The 17,044-nt window shown below is 33.6% G+C and overlaps 3 protein-coding genes and 1 long non-coding RNA gene across 5 annotated transcripts in view; 3 read left to right on the top strand and 1 right to left on the bottom strand.

The window, feature by feature from the left end:
• LOC103506680 (complex I intermediate-associated protein 30, mitochondrial) overlaps nt 1-4,573 on the top strand; it is a 29,350-nt gene extending 24,777 nt beyond the window's left edge. The window contains exon 3 of the mRNA XM_026821668.1: nt 4,458-4,573. Within this exon, the coding sequence (XP_026677469.1) occupies nt 4,458-4,558 (101 nt within the window). The 3' untranslated portion in view covers nt 4,559-4,573. The remainder of the gene's footprint in view (nt 1-4,457) is intronic.
• Nucleotides 1-17,044, bottom strand: part of LOC103506682 (OV-16 antigen-like) — a 39,047-nt gene that overhangs the window by 17,195 nt on the left and 4,808 nt on the right. The window lies entirely within an intron of this gene.
• Nucleotides 678-3,710, top strand: LOC103506671. 2 transcript variants are annotated; one of them, XM_008471065.3, is made up of 2 exons: nt 678-767; nt 3,222-3,710. In XM_008471065.3, exon 2 carries the CDS (start codon nt 3,233-3,235, stop codon nt 3,611-3,613), a length of 381 nt encoding a protein of 126 aa, XP_008469287.1. In that variant the 5' UTR covers nt 678-767; nt 3,222-3,232; the 3' UTR covers nt 3,614-3,710. The 2 variants fall into 2 exon arrangements, with proteins under 2 accessions (XP_008469287.1, XP_008469286.1); XM_008471064.3 differs by lacking the exon at nt 678-767 and adding an exon at nt 2,377-2,495.
• On the top strand, nt 14,098-15,396 carry LOC113466351. The gene is made up of 2 exons (XR_003390775.1): nt 14,098-15,037; nt 15,253-15,396. It is a non-coding gene; the product is annotated as an uncharacterized LOC113466351 (long non-coding RNA).

The raw sequence follows: 17,044 nt of genomic DNA on the forward strand, positions 1-17,044 counted from the left end.
AGGGAGGTTTGATAGAGGGAACTGTAACTGCTAAGGTCTCATCGCATCGTCCCGAAAGTGAAGAGAGGAGAAAGACAGTATCGACGGGCTATATTGCCCATCCCGTAGAAGAGACACAATACCTCCCACTTACGTGCTAGGTCAAGACGAGAACACCAGAAAGTAACCTGTTGAAATAGAATCCATAGAATCCGTAGATACCTTTGTAGGTGCAATGAGCAAATGATTTGGAAGTGCCCATATTGCCCATCCCGTAGAAGAGACACAATACCTCCCACTTACGTGCTAGGTCAAGACGAGAACACCAGAAAGTAACCTGTTGAAATATTTTTTCAATCTAAAAATGAGTACAAATTTTTGCCGAAGATGGGTTTCGAATCCGGGACCTTGTGAATAGCAAGCAAGCGCTTTACTACTGGTCTAACCGTGTCCCCCAAATTCCTGTGAATGAGTTATTAGTTTAGCTTCCCCTTCTGAAAATCTCAAGATACTCCACTACCTACAACTCTATCTACATGTCTATCTATCTCCAGTATCCTATTTTTATTTTTTATTTAGCGAGTGGGATTCGGAAAAATCGATTGAAATTTAATGGCAAAAAAGGCAAATATTGATTTTGTCTTCTAACGGTGCAAAATATGACTCGGGTCTTTCTCTAGGTATAAAACCAGCTGGGTATTGTCAGGAACAACAGTTCTGCATTAATTTTTTCAGCGGTAGTTGAACCACTTGCACTAGAAATCAAATCATCCAACTACATTGTAATCGTAAGTAAAAAAAAAAACTAGTATAGCTCGCTATACTGTAGTAATAGAAAGTAAAAACCAGCTGGGCCCGTCCCTCCGGGAATTTTTTAGCCCGTAGTTTATTCGATCGTGATAAGAGAAAATCAGTACCTATGTACCTACCTAATTTGTTTAATATTCAGTTTATTATTATTATTCTTGATTTGATTTTATGATGATTTTACTTTCATGTAATGATTTAAAATCAAGACTAGAGCCCGTTCTCCCTTTATTCCCAATATAATGTTTAAGTCACCCATCCATAAATATTACCTATTTACTTGATCTAGGATCCTAGGAGAAAAACAAGAAACAAGGGGAAAGAACTGTCCTGACTGTTTTCATATCAAGTCAATAAAATTCATTATTATTACTTTTTGTGATAACTGATAAATAATGCATTTTCCCTATTCATTTAAATGTGTTGGGATGTGTTTCAGCTTGATGGTTGGATTGCCCGCACTTATAAAAACCAGTCAACAAAGCTGGGAAGTTTCTTGGACCCAATGGCAGATAAAGTGCTCATTGCCACTCTATTCTTGTCATTAACCTATGTTGAGCTTATACCCAGTAAGTTTAAAAATCAAGGGAATATTTGTGGTAAAGTAGAGCCTTTTACAACTTTAGTGGATATCGTAACATCATTCCTAAGTCCTTCCTTTGCAATCAATGTCCATTTTTCACTTCTTTTTTTGACGCTAAAAACGGTCTTAAGTTATCGACTGAAGTGTTATCTAAAACTTTCTCGCTTTGAGTTCATAGGTCGTCGCGACAAATTTCAAGATCAGAATTTTCATTATCACCTTATTGCTTATGGTGGCACCTATTTTCAAGTCCATTAACTATTTAACAAACGAAAGGCACGAACTCCCCATCAAAAATTAAAAATTAGTACCTATACCATTATTTTGTTGTCATTACTGAGTAGGTACAAGATACCGTCTGTTTTCCATCCTTTACTCTGATACCTACTGCGATCCAGCAATGGATGTATATACTGATGTACAATAAAAGTGTACCTACATTACATAATAAAGACGAAAACTCCAATTATTTGTATGAATGCCTGGTATTTCACGAGCTATGCAATGTGCAAAGCAAAAAGTACAAATGCCCCAACGGAATCCATAGAATCCGTAGATACCTTTGTAGGTGCAATGAGCAAATGATTTGGAAGTGCCCATATTGCCCATCCCGTAGAAGAGACACAATACCTCCCACTTACGTGCTAGGTCAAGACGAGAACACCAGAAAGTAACCTGTTGAAATATTTTTTCAATCTAAAAATGAGTACAAATTTTTGCCGAAGATGGGTTTCGAATCCGGGACCTTGTGAATAGCAAGCAAGCGCTTTACTACTGGTCTAACCGTGTCCCCCAAATTCCTGTGAATGAGTTATTAGTTTAGCTTCCCCTTCTGAAAATCTCAAGATACTCCACTACCTACAACTCTATCTACATGTCTATCTATCTCCAGTATCCTATTTTTATTTTTTATTTAGCGAGTGGGATTCGGAAAAATCGATTGAAATTTAATGGCAAAAAAGGCAAATATTGATTTTGTCTTCTAACGGTGCAAAATATGACTCGGGTCTTTCTCTAGGTATAAAACCAGCTGGGTATTGTCAGGAACAACAGTTCTGCATTAATTTTTTCAGCGGTAGTTGAACCACTTGCACTAGAAATCAAATCATCCAACTACATTGTAATCGTAAGTAAAAAAAAAAACTAGTATAGCTCGCTATACTGTAGTAATAGAAAGTAAAAACCAGCTGGGCCCGTCCCTCCGGGAATTTTTTAGCCCGTAGTTTATTCGATCGTGATAAGAGAAAATCAGTACCTATGTACCTACCTAATTTGTTTAATATTCAGTTTTTATTATTATTCTTGATTTGATTTGATTGAGTCTTGATTTTACTTCATGTAATGATTTAAAAATCAAGACTAGAGCCCGTTCTCCCTTTATTCCCCAATATAATGTTTAAGTCACCATCATTTTATTGGCCTTTTTCGGCGTGAGCTTAACACAGGTGGAGCTAAAAACGGTCTTAAGTTATCGACTGAAGTGTTATCTAAAACCTTCTCCGCTTTTGAGTTCATAGGTCGGTCGCGACAAATTTCAAGATCAGAGCTCATTTGGTGTGAGAAAATGTGAAAAATCCACCAAAAACCATTTTTTTTTTTTTTTTTGCTTTATGGTTTTCTGGACAAAATTTGAACCACTTTCGTGTTCCTGATAAAAAGACCTTTAATTTGATATATATAGGTCGACCAGGTTTGGATAAGTCCTTCTATGGGGACAGACAGAGTGACAGACGGACGACACCGAAGCGAATACAATAACCCGTCCACTATACCTTTTTAATTACTATCGTCATAATAAAGGAAGGACGGGCGGGGCTGTACAGTTTCATCTTTATACGTGTTTGTATTTCAGGAGCATCCACCATGTTCTCTCGCAGTACCACCGGTTTGATCGCGGCTCTCAGCCTCTTCTGCACCTTCCACTCAGCTCCAGCAGAAGTCGAACAGCCCGCACTGCTCGACCCGAAAGCTCTCAACATTTGCAACAAGACAGAGGTCAAGGTCTGTGCCAATAGCACGCAACCTGTCGACGCCGTTTGCAAGTCATACGCCGACACCGTCAGTGGAACAGACCCCAAATGTGACCAAGCCAATGTGTGCTCGTTTCTGACTAAAGTGAACAATACGGAGAAGTTGGTGTACGTCTCGCATTTGACCAAAACGCCGGACTGTGAGCCCAACTCGGTGACTTACAAGAAATGCGCGAACGGGCTTATCATTTACAGTCTGTACGCCCAGCATTAACCGAAAAAAACCCAATTTCAATGCGAATTGACATTATTTTGAACCAAAATTAATAAAACATAAAAATGAAATATTGTTCAGAACTAGGTAATTTCTATACAGTTGCATCAATATATTTTTCTCGTGCCCTCTAGCATTGGCAAAAGCCTAGACAAGTAGGTAAGAGTGTTACCTTAAGCTTAAGATAACGCTTGGCGTTAATGGGCTAAATAAAGCTTATAGGTCAGCCTAGTTAGCTTGGTTGGCAGCGCGTCTGCCTTGTAAGCGCTAGGCCGCGGGTTCGATTCCCGCCCGGGGCGGATTTTAACCTGAAGAGATAACTTTCGTTCTCGGAACCTCTATCAAATCTCCTGAAAAAAAAAAAGTTTATACGTAGGTAATGTGGAAGTGTGTCAGGCCGGTCAGGCGGTATCGATGTCATGTCGTTTTCAATCAGTCGACTAAACTGTGGACGCACCTTAATGCGCCTCTGGGTCTGAACTCTGGCAACATCGCATAACCCAGACTATTTTATTTTTCATGTGGCAACATTGGTTTTATTTTAAACATGAGTTTTGTCAGTTTTGTGATGGACTCAGGAACTCAGGACTGATAAAACGAAGTAGAGATAAGACTGATAAGAGATAAAGGATTCCTTTCTTAAATTAATTACAGGCAATAATTATTATACCCACCCACCTACCTAATTTATAAAAGACTTTTTCCATTCTTATATTTCTTTCAGATGAAACAAAAGTCATCTGGAAGTTTAACGAGTCAACACTAGATGATTGGATAGTGACCACTGATAGTGATCACAACGAAGGTCTTTCTAAAGCCAGTCTAGCAGTGAGTACTCTTGGACATGGTATGTTCTCGGGAACTTTAAATACTCACGTACCCCAGGATGGTGTGATGAAGCGGAGTGGCTACTGCAATATAAAGTCTAAGAGACTCAAGGTATGAATAATTATGGAATATGGGCAATGAATCTGATCTAGCTCTTTTTGTCTGACCGTATACATACATTTAATGTTTTAAGTTTTACAGTTACAAGAATTGAAAAAAAAAAATGCTATTGGTAGGGAAAAAATGCCTTTCACAAAGATCAGTTGACATCCTCAGGCCTTCCCTAAATATGTATAGGTTACTTAGGAGAAAAACAAAAAATAATCAGTAACCTTATTTGATCACTAAAACACATTCCACAGTAGCAAAATCACAGTACCTAGAACTTCCTTGAAATGTACTCGTAAATCTATTTCATAATGTAAAAAAAAGAAGTGAAAAATGGACATTGATTGCAAAGGAAGGACTTAGGAATGATGTTACGATATCCACTAAAGTTGTAAAAGGCTCTACGTATTAAATCACACCCACCACAATTTACCACCTGTTATGAAAATCATTCCAACAATTTATATCTATTTGCTCACCCCCACAATTTACCACCTGTTCCTGGACGGAAAGGTTGAGTGCACCCCGAAATAGCCAGCAGCAAGTGATGTTCCCGACGGGCTAGCGGGCTACCGTCACCTGTCAAGATACATACCTACCTTTAAAATCGGAGAAGTAACCATAAAATCAAATAATGTAGGTACTTAGAATCAAAAGTAATGTAGGTACGGAGACTCAAATAATTTCAATGACACTTCCGAGGTATCTACATAAATATGTAGGTATCTCCATTTTACACCAATAAAATTGGTAGAAAACCAAACCTCCATGTCTTTCAGTTCGTACGAAGTACCCACAAGTGTACCTATACTGTGTACGAGTGTGTCATTGAACTTCGCGCAAGAAGTGGTCTTGGATACCTACGTACAGAATTACAGATACCTACGTGAAGTACCTATACGTACAAAGTTACAATATCGTGTGACAAGATACCGTGATAGGTAATTTGTTCGGTTTGTCCGCAAGTTTCAAGTTCATCAGACACAGAACACATTTGCGGACTTTGTGGTCATCACACTTGACTTGCATTCGGGGAACCCGAGTTCAAATTCAGCTGATTGGTAAGAAGGTAGAGTATTTTGTCCTACTCCTACAAGAGAGCATTGGTTTCACGAATTCATTGGAAAATCAACATGAAAATTAATTATTCATCCAATTTTTCTAATTTGTTTGTTTGATACGTTTAACGAGCTATTTAATGACTTGATTTTTAGCTCAACTTTATTTCTAATTTTTTGAGTAGGTAAAACATTTCTTTTGAAGAAAAGAAAAAAAAAACCTAGCCCCTCACGGTTTGGGCCTTTGGGGTTCCTGTGAGGTGAGGCCCTTACACATAGTTATGTATGTACATATGTATGTTTGTATAATCTACTTAAAAGGAACACCCAGAGTAACATAATTATACTACACCCAGAGTAACATAATTATACTAATAAAGGAAGGTAATCAAGACCGAACAGTTATTTACACCCGAGATTAATTTCACCTTTATTATCTCAGGATGTGATGGTGTTACGTCACTTGATTGCACCACCTGGGAGTCCCGGCACCTGATAATTCGGGCTTCAAATTAATAGGTACCTACCTACAGAAATCAAGAAAATGATTTGATGAAATTTTTAAAGCAGGTACCGTACCTAATCCCTACACACTCTACAGTCTACACAGACAATAATATATCTTTTAAGGGGTTTTATCTTTTTTAATAACAGAAAAATCTCTTTTCCTATATTAAATTTGTATAAACACGTTCTTAGACCGGATATTCCCATGGGATTTGGGATATTCAATGATCCTCTGAGACCTGGAAAATATGGAAAGTCCGAGAACTGGTTCTTTAAGTTCTTTTCCCTTTGGTCTTCTGCCCGAGGCTTAATGCGCATTAAATTAACGCGCTATTTTGACGATCGTGCAAACGCGGCTTGAAATTTGAAAACTTCAGAATGGCGCGAAATTTTAAAATTTGACTTTCATCACTTTCCCCTTTCTTTTTTGTTTTTCTGTGAGAAACTTGGAATGGAAGGAATCCCAAAAGGATTGAAAACGGTGTAATTCTTGTATTTCTTGTTTTGTAGCAGAGAATTTTGTCAATTTTGTACATTACAGATTACAATCTCTACCTTTAATAGAGATGCTTGAAATCCTGCTGTGAAATGATGTGAGAAGGAAAAATCTACCAAACACCCAGGTCTGTATTATTCATAAGCCTATGCACCAAGCAGGTTACTCTAAATCTGAATCAATTTGTAGTTTGTAGCTGTAACTACACTTTGGTCACTAAATCTCCTTCTTTATAAGCCTTGTACTCCCGCCCAAGAGGTTTGATAGATGAAACAGTAATAACAATCAATTTGTATTTGTAGTTTGTAGCTGTAACTAGTGATGGGTAAATACCAGGGTACTTATTTTTGGGGTAAATACCCAATTTTTATAAATACCCGGGTATTTTCAAGAAGCGCCTCAGTCGAATTGTGCCCGGGAAATTAAAAAAAAAAAAATCAAGTGACGATGTTTTTTGTTTATTTTTCTTCTTTTTTTTAATACCCGGGTAAATACCCAATTTTTATTTACCCACCTAGTGGGTATTTACCCACGACCCATCACTAGCTGTAACTACACTTTGGTCACTAAATCTCCTTCTTTATAAGCCTTGTACTCCCGCCCAAGAGGTTTGATAGATGAAACAGTAATAACCCAAATTTCAAGAGAGGACAGGATAGGAGAAAGCCTGTCTGAGAATAAACTTATTTGTTTAGGACTAGTTGTTGTGCCCGTGCTTCGCCACGGTTTAGAATATTTTAGTAAGAAAAAAAATCTCCGTCAGTAGGAAATGGTGGCACTGCACACTCCCAGGGCTTTGTGGGTTGTGCATGAGGTCGCACTTTGCGCTCCCTTAGCTTTGCCCCTGAAAACTGATATTGTCCCTGAGTCTTGTCTCGAAGAAATGAAAACTCTAAACTGAAAGCGAGAGAAAATATTAAATGTAGGAAAAGTTTTGCTGGCCTCAAAGTGTGTCTCGGGAACGGTTTGGAATTTTAAAGGTCTGATGATTTTTTTGGGTAGATACGACAATTTTACTGGGGGTCTTCGTTTACACTTTTTTGATATCTATCATAGTTTTCTCTAAACAATTTGGACAGACATACATACATAAATACATGACCCGTCCATATTTCTCTTTTATATATATAGATAAAGTTTGCCCCGGGTGGGATTCAAGCCTGCAACCTAGCACTTACGAGGAATAGGAACACTACCTCAATTACCTACCTTACCTTGCTTCTTAGGGTTTATACCTAGGGCTCTCCTTTATTAATATGACTGGTATTGTGCTTCAACCTCAAATAATGAATTTTTTATTTGAATTTCCACAGGCTTGGACAAATCTTGTGGGGACATGACGTGTATTGCAGGATGTGGGCTTTGATCGGAGACTCATACCAATAAAATTGTTAAACGTTGGTGTTAGGTGATCGAATATTAAGCTGTGTTCATACATAGTCGACCGCGTCGATCGACGAGGTGAATCCATGTTGTCGAGCTATTGTACGGTTTCAGTCGACGTCAATCGACTGTGTGGACACAGTTTTGGTAGTGAAGTTATAATAAATCAAGAAAGTAAAAAGTGTTCGGAAAAAGTTGTGTTCATATTTAGGAAAAAAATAAATAAAAATAAATAAATCAGAATTAATGTATTGTTAATTAAGATAAGAAAGTAAGTTTGTAGGTAGGTAAATTAAATCTTAATCCCTCCCTTATTCTCACTTATCCTTTGACTAATTCAGCTTTTTTAGACTAATATTATTTCACTATTTTTTTCTCAATTGGACGTCAGTTGTTTTGATTTTTTCCTTGTTGTTTAATTTTATGTTTTCCAAGAATTCAAAATTTTATTTTATACAGTTCTTTTTTCTCCTTTACGAGCCTCTCTAATTTGGACATAATAAAATTGAAGGGGGAATAAGGCTGATGGTAAAATTTTCTTTTATTTCAAGGAAATTGATTTTAAATTTTATTTACAAATACCTATTCATATTCATTGAATGTAAGTTGGTACTGTAGTACTATTACACAGGCAAGGCAAACTTTTTTTATGAACCTTCATCTTTTTTTTTTTTTTTTTTTTTTTTTTTTTTGTAAACTCGGCCTATTATCGGCAGTTGTCAGTACAATGTAAAGGTGTGGCCAAACATAGTCCACCGGCCGTGGATCGACATCTATTCACATTGATCTACGGCCGTCGACACACCTTTAGGGATACAACGGTTAGATCCCGTCATTGTAATTTTCAAGTCTCTTTTACCGTACCTACTTGAAAATTATCTCGCTGACAGAGCACATCTTCTATTTTACTTGTACTTACCTAGAAACATATTTAAAATAGGTATGTAATTTAATTAATGCTCTTGTTAATTATTACATATTACAATTGTAATCAAATCTAGAATGTAGATTGTAGACCCATTCTTAAAATCATTTTGTAAATAACTTGTTTATCTTTTTAAAAAATTGGTATCTATGTAATAATATCTACATAGATACATTTACGTCTATATCCCAAATAATAAAATACTCATTAAATTTGATCACATTTTGTATACGGGTACTTTTTTTTCTTTTTTAATCATCCAACATACGGGTTTTGTATAAAAATTAAAAGAAAAAAAATAATCAATTTTTCAACATTAAAAATTCCATTGTTTACTTCAACATTAAAAAAGAAAAAAACAATGAAAATTAGGTATAATACCTAAGATCCTTGGTTAATATTATTATTTTGTAGTATCCTCTCTATCTCAATTCAGAAAGAAAAAAAATCCTACCAAAGTTAATTTACCTACATATGTATATCCCTTTAAAACTCTAAAGAATTGGTAATTTATGGTCACTGCTCTAAGGGCGTGTTCACCACTACACCACCACTCATTCTGGCAGGATAAACAAGGTATATTCTATTCTACACCACCGAGGCATCAGGTGAGATTCTAAGAAGCTTAACTCATTCTTTAGGGCTGCTTGCCCCTACACCTAAGCCTCCACTCATTACCAGACGGGCGTCTTCACCACTACACCACCCACCACCACTCATTCTGGCAGGATAAACAAGATATTTTCTATTCTACACCACCGAGGCATCATGTGAGATTCTAAGAAGCTTAACTCATTCTTTAGGGCTGCTTGCCCCTACACCTAAGCCTCGGAGTGGGCTTTTTGTGTATGGACTTAAGCTGAGAGGAATCAGGTTAGATTCTAAGGCCAGCCATTCACTATCAGGTCAACCTGATCAGGTGTACCTGATGTCAGGTCTACCTGATTGTGCTCAACAGGTATCAGGTAGACCTGACAAGTGGACCTGATCAGGTGTAGGTACCTGTCAGGTTGACCTGTGATAGTGAGTGGCTGGCCTTAGGTTGATGTGAGGAGGCAGAAAGCTTGTCGCTGATTGGAGGATAAAGTTTCTATTTTTATATTATTTATAACATATTATACTTTTCTAATAATAATAATGAAATCTTGGAAAAATAATAAGAAAAGAAATTATTAATTTTTAACCTAGCAGAAATCCCTATTGTTTTGTACCAATGTACCTATGTTTAGAATTTTCTTAAAAACAAAGCTCTGAAATTCCTCCTACCTAATATCTAAATGAGAGAGGAGGAAAAATAATTGGAAAAAGTACCTAAAAAGGTGAAACAATCTTTTAAAAACATGAAGCTTTGTCAGAATAGCCCATATTGGGCTTATCGGCAGTCGGAACCACTAGGCAGCTAGGCACATCAAGTCCAATATTAGAATAATGCTATAGGTATCTCAGATTAGGTAAATAGGTGTAGATACAACAAACTGGTAATCAGTAATCACCAATTGATTGGAAAAGTTTCTTTTCTTCTTTCATTTATTCCAACTTATTTTTATCATTATTTTTTAGTTTGTTATATTATTTTTCAATTTATTTTTATTTTTTTATTAGAGTTTTATTTTTTCAAAATATAATTTTGTTATTAAAGTTATTATTTTGTTTTGTTTTATTTTATTTCCAGTTTCTTGTTTTAGAGCAAATATTATGTTGGGTAATATTTGAAGAATGTAACCACACATTAAACCGGAAGTTTCGAGTGCAAAACTTTTCTTCTTACATTATTGAGACACTTCAAACGTTTCACGTTCATGTTATGTCCACCCTGTATTTATGAAGAACCAGAAAAGAATCCTTACCCAGAAAATCATCAGGCATTTGGATTTTTTTATGTTTTTGAGGTGTGAAGGTAAGTTTTCTTTAAAATCATAATTTTATCATACATAAGTACCTTATCTACCTACCACTTGAACATTGTGTATTTGTGTAACCATCACAGCTCGCAACCAAGTACCCATCTTCGTATTTTATCGACCACTTGGATACATCTTTAGCTCGACAATGAAAATAGCCCAGAAAATCATCAGGCGTTTGGATTTTTTTATGTTTTTGAGGTGTGAAGGTAAGTTTTCTTTAAAATCATAATTTTATCATAGATACCTTATCAGATCTACCTACCACTTGAACATTGTGTAACCATCACAGCTCGCAACCAAGTACCCATCTTCGTATTTTATCGACCACTTGGATACATCTTTAGCTCGACAATGAAAATAACAATAGCGCTTTGGTATCCCTCCCCTTAAGGCATAATGTTGAAGTTTTTTTTTCTGCAAAAATAAACTAATCAAAATAATTATCATTTCTAGTAGATGCTTACAGAATTGTCACCAAATAACCAACTACCTAGTAAAATTAGGTACCTCCTTAAAAATACATCTTACGTAGATTCAGTGCTTATTTATTTCTCATCTATAAATAAAAATAACACTATTGTCATTTTGAAAGCACTAAAAAAAGGATAAAAGGACCTTTTAAAATATGTAACAAATATTAATAGAAAAAAAAGAAAGTAAAAAATACTATGAGCTAATAGCTACTCATCAAATTCATAGGTACGTAATCCAATTTATATCTAATTCAACAAGTAGATGTTAATCATTGTAACTTATTTAGGAAAAAAATACCTATACAGAAATAACAAATTTAATATAAATAAATTAGCTGAATTCCTTTTTAGACTAATAAAAACAAAATAGAACAATTTCAGTTAGAAAATATTTTTTTTATGAATTCTTAATAATTTACTGCATTAGGTACTTTTTAATATCTATTAGGTATTTTACATAAATCGTATTGTACGTGTTTCCGTGTGCATAATATTTACTTATGAATATTCGATGTTTTTCTATGTGTTTGTTGTTTACTATTTTATACTTTATATTTTTAAAATAAATAATGAGGAGTTAGTTAAACCTACATTTTCTTTATTGCCATTTGAGTAATCTTCGGTGAGAACATTATCATACTATCGAATAGAAAAACAAAATGCCTACGAGGAATTCTCTATAAAATTAAAATCTTCATACCTGTACTCGGATATACACATCTGGTGTTCGGATATATTATTCGATTAAACATGTATGTAAATTAAGATAATATTTTTCCATACATCGACATCGTTAATACTTTTTGTAAAACAATCTCTTGATTCTTATAAACAAAAATGGTTCTCGAGAACAATATAATCATGGTTTTGTATAATATTAATTACTTTTCTTTTGTATTTTAATTACCTAAGTAAATTCCTTGAAGGAAATAAAAAAAAGGATAAAAAGATAATAAGTGGAGCCAGAATTTAACTATCCACTTTTTTTATGTTTGAAGAATTCGAATTATAGATAACGAAGTTATTTTCTTTTTTCTTGGAAAAAAAATATTTTGTATTTATAATGTTTGAATAAGTTATAAGTTTTATAGTTGAGCATTTTTTATTGAAGTTTTATTTTTTCTACAACTCTTGTTTTCTCTAAAATCTATTCAATCTTAATCCCTTTTTTCTATAACTAATATGAAATTACGAAAAGGTTTTTTCTCATTTGACAGCCACTATTAGTTTAATTCAATTCACATTAGTTGTACATAATATGTGGATGTAGGAACAAACGGAAGGAGCGGATAGACCTCGCACTGTACCATTCAGATGGTGACCCCAGAACTCTGCTGCTATCGGAAACGCTCCAGTAGAATGAACACGTCACTATGTGACCCAATACACAACCTAGTAGAATAATACATTACTATGCGGAGAGCATCTTTTGTATGAAAACAAAATCTTCGACGATGATTTCTCTTTAGTTCAATTTTTTGTAATACTAAAATCTGTTTCTTTCCATTCTTCACTTTTTCTGTTGGTCTTTTTTTATTTAGTTCAAATTTATACCTAATTGCTTGTGGAGTAATTCTGTAGAGCGGCAAGGATGTCACTATAACTCAGACATACTTCATGCAAGATTTCTTGCAGTCCAGTTGTCCCATGGGAAAACCTGCCTTTTTTAGATGTCTGGTGCGTTTTAATATAAAACATGATTATACTGACTTTTGTTGGGTTAAGAAATGTCTGATATTTTGCTGGACTGCAAGACTCGCCTACATAAAATAATGATGGCTTAGGAAATTTAATAGAGATGAGATGCTTTTGAGGACTTGTGACTTGAGTCTACAAAAAGTTCAAAGGGCCTTTTTACCTTATCGTTTAAAATGGACTTATTTCGCAAAATCTGGCTGTTGATGAATTCGGATGAAAGCTAGACTAGTATTCAGAGAGTGGTAAGTTTTAGTTTCATGTTCATTTTTTAGATGTCTGGTGCGTTTTAATATAAAACATGATTATACTGACTTTTGTTGGGTCAAGAAATGTCTGATATTTAGCTGGACTGCAAGACTCGTTTACATAAAATAATGATGGCTTAGGAAATTTAATAGAGATGAGACGCTTTTGAGGACTTGTGAGTTGCGTCTACAAAAATTTCAAAGGGCCATTTTTCTTTTGAAGTCCATGTTTGACATTGACATCATTTATTACCTTATCGTTTAAAACAGACTTATTTCGCAAAATCTGGCTGTTGATGAATTCGGATGAAAGCTAGACTAGTATTCAGAGAGTGGTAAGTTTTAGTTTCATGTTCAAGGAAATCGTTGAAAGTTACGGCTCCATTCTTTGAATTCTAGGGTCTAGGTTTTAAACTAGAATAATTTTCGATGGATTCCAAGTGGAGGTCCATTTGTCCATGTTATGTTGATTGTTGACGTAACAAGTAATAACAAAAAAGTTACGGCTCCATTCTTTGAATACTAGGGTCTAGCTTTTAAACTAGAATAATTTTCGATGGATTCCAAGTGGAGGTCCATTTGTCCATGTTATGTTGATTGTTGACGTAACAAGTAATAACAATAGAGTAATTTTTTAGTCAAATTGAATTTAGTTCTTTTACCTATGCCAAAAATAGAGTTTTCTTCTTACGTAGTCAAATTTAATTGATTCTTTTTTTAATATTTATATAACTATTATTTTTTAATACTTCTTATTGTTTTTATACCATTTTTTATTATTTGAAACAAAGGAAATAATGTTATTTTTTATTTAATTTTTACTTTCTTTTATATTCTTTCATATTACTTACATGTAAAATAAAATGGTTTAATTTTATCATTCTTAAAAAAGAAGAAAAACATAATATAGTGTAATAGACATAAAATATCAAAAGAAATGGATTTAATTTAAATTTTGCTTTGTGTTGGTTTGATCAAAACAATGTGACCGTTTTCTAAGATTACAAAAAATCTTTACATTTTCTGTAAATAATTTTATAGGTATTATCTATTTTTATGGGGTGGTAAATATTTATAAACTATCTTTTCAAACATAATTCAAAAATTTCAAAATAAATATAAACTAAGCTTTAAATGTGTTCGTAAAACTTTATTTTGTATCATTTCTATTTTTATCTCTTTTATGAAGAAAAAAATGTAGGTATTAAAAAGGATTTTTTGTTTGTTCACTTAGTTGAACACTGGATATTTATTTTGAACTCAATGAAGTACTAGCTTTGAAAAAATGTTTTGTATTTTTATTTTAAATAAAAAAAATGTAATGGGAAATTTCCAAACATTAGTAGAAGAATAACAAATTTTTGGAAAGCATTTGTCAGCTCTGATGTGTAGCTCTAGCTAGGTATCTACCAAGTAGGTAGTTCCTAACTGCTTACACTTTCTAAACTTACATAATTTGTTATTGTTTCCGTTTGTTGAACTGTTTTATTTTTAATACAAACTATCCATTTAAACTTTCCGGAACCTTAGGCTACTTGAATTAAACTCAAAATGAAATCTTGAAAACTATCCATTTGATTTAAGTAGGTACCTAAAAACTTCTTAGGTAGTGGTAATGAAACAACTTTTGTAATTATTATTGAAGGTAAAAGGTTTGAATTACTTTGAAACTTTTTTTTTTAATTAGGTAGATACCCCTTATTTAAATTATTCATTTTCGAAATGCATTCCCCACACATTAATTCTTTATCCACCCATTTTCAAGTAGGTAGGTGGGTACTCATAATAATATGTAATAGGTAGTTAGGTACCTAATAATAATATCTTACAGTATTTGATTTTATATTATTTTACTTCATTATACCCTTTTTGATACCTATCCCTATCTCCTACTTTTCTTTTTAGATAGGTAGCTACCTACCTTTTCACAACATACAAAATACCATACCAATGCAAACCTAATGTGCAAAGCTCGTTTATAGTTACCCAACACAAAATATTTATTATGTAATAGGTAGTTAGGTACCTAATAATAATATCTTACAGTATTTGATTTTATATTATTTTACTTCATTATACCCTTTTTGATACCTATCCCTATCTCCTACTTTTCTTTTTAGATACCTACCTTTTCACAACATACAAAATACCATACCAATGCAAACCTAATGTGCAAAGCTCGTTTATAGTTACCCAACACAAAATATTTCCTTTTCACAACATACAAAATACCATACCAATGCAAACCTAATGTGCAAAGCTCGTTTATAGTTACCCAACACAAAATATTTAATTTTTGTTTCTAAACTAGGTACACTTTTTCTGTAGATTTTTTTGTTGTTTCGTCGTTTTATTTAATTAGATAGAAAAATCAATTGAAAGTGATCCACCTATCTCTATTTCCCTGGTCCGCACCATGTTGGTATTTGTTATCTTATAGTAGAGGACATAGGTGCACTAAACATGCAATAAATAAAATTATTAGATACTAAATAATATCATTAATATCTTATACTATCTACTATCTTAGCAATACTTTTTTTACGAAAATGAATGAGATAACTAATAATAATAAATTAAATATTATTTTGATACCTTCCTACTCATCGACTATTAATAAAACTAAGCAGGGAAAAAATATGTACCCAATAAATATACCAACTGACTCATTTAGTAGGTAGGTATTATCACTTTCAATTTATTTTGGTTTGATTTAAATTCAAGAAACTCCTCACTTTTAAAATAGTATTTTAGCATCTTATATTTTTTTATGTTACAATATTTATATATTTTTTAACGAAAAGGTTTTTTCTCATTTGACAGCCACTATTAGTTTAATTCAATTCACATTAGTTGTACATAATATGTGGATGTAGGAACAAACTATGAAGGTATGAAGTATAAAATAATACCTACCAATACTGTAAGTTTAGAAATCCAAAATTCACTGAAGCTATTGTAGGTATCCATGTTTATTTCCGTTCTTAATATTGTTTTAACTGTTACCTTTACTTATATTCAATTGTGATTGTAATTCTATACAGATTGTCTGAAAAAAATAATTGTAAGTTTAGAAATCCAAAATTCACTGAAGCTATTGTAGGTATCCATGTTAATTTCCGTTCTTAATATTGTTTTAACTGTTACCTTTACTTATATTCAATTGTGATTGTAATTCTATACAGATTGTCTGAAAAAAAGTAAATATATAAATTCTTTTGACTAGCAAGCAAAGCAAAACACCTATCACAGCACAAAAAAGTTCGAAGTTGTTTGTAAAATTCTACAAATATCCCACTCTGTATAAAATTTGAATTGTGATCTGATAAATCGAAATCTGAGTAAAAAAAAAAAAAATATTTTATTGAATTTTTTACCTAAAAATCCAAGATCTGATGAAGGTACTGTAGATGATTTCAATATTTGTCCAGAAACTTCATTTGTCACTTCATATTTCTTCAGCTTAAAAGCATCAAGATGTGTTCTCTCTCTCTCTTTTTTTTTTTTTTTTTTTTTTTTTTTTTTTTTTTTTTTTTTTTTATTTATTTTTTTTTTTTTTTACTTGACGCTGGAACAGGAACAAGTAGTTTTAGTATAACATTTGTACAAATTCCCAATGATACACTAAAGTTAAGCAACATTGTGCGTGGTTGGTATCCGGATTAGTGACCAAATGGGTACTTGAGTGCTGCTAGCTTTTCCCGGGCCCTCTTGGGCCAGCCACTCATTACCAGACGGGTGTCTTCACCACTACACCACCCACCACCACTCATTCTGGCAGGTTAAACAAGGTATATTCTATTCTA

This window comes from Diaphorina citri, unplaced genomic scaffold (genome assembly GCF_000475195.1).
Source record: "Diaphorina citri unplaced genomic scaffold, Diaci psyllid genome assembly version 1.1 scaffold254, whole genome shotgun sequence".
NCBI lineage: Eukaryota > Metazoa > Arthropoda > Insecta > Hemiptera > Psyllidae > Diaphorina > Diaphorina citri.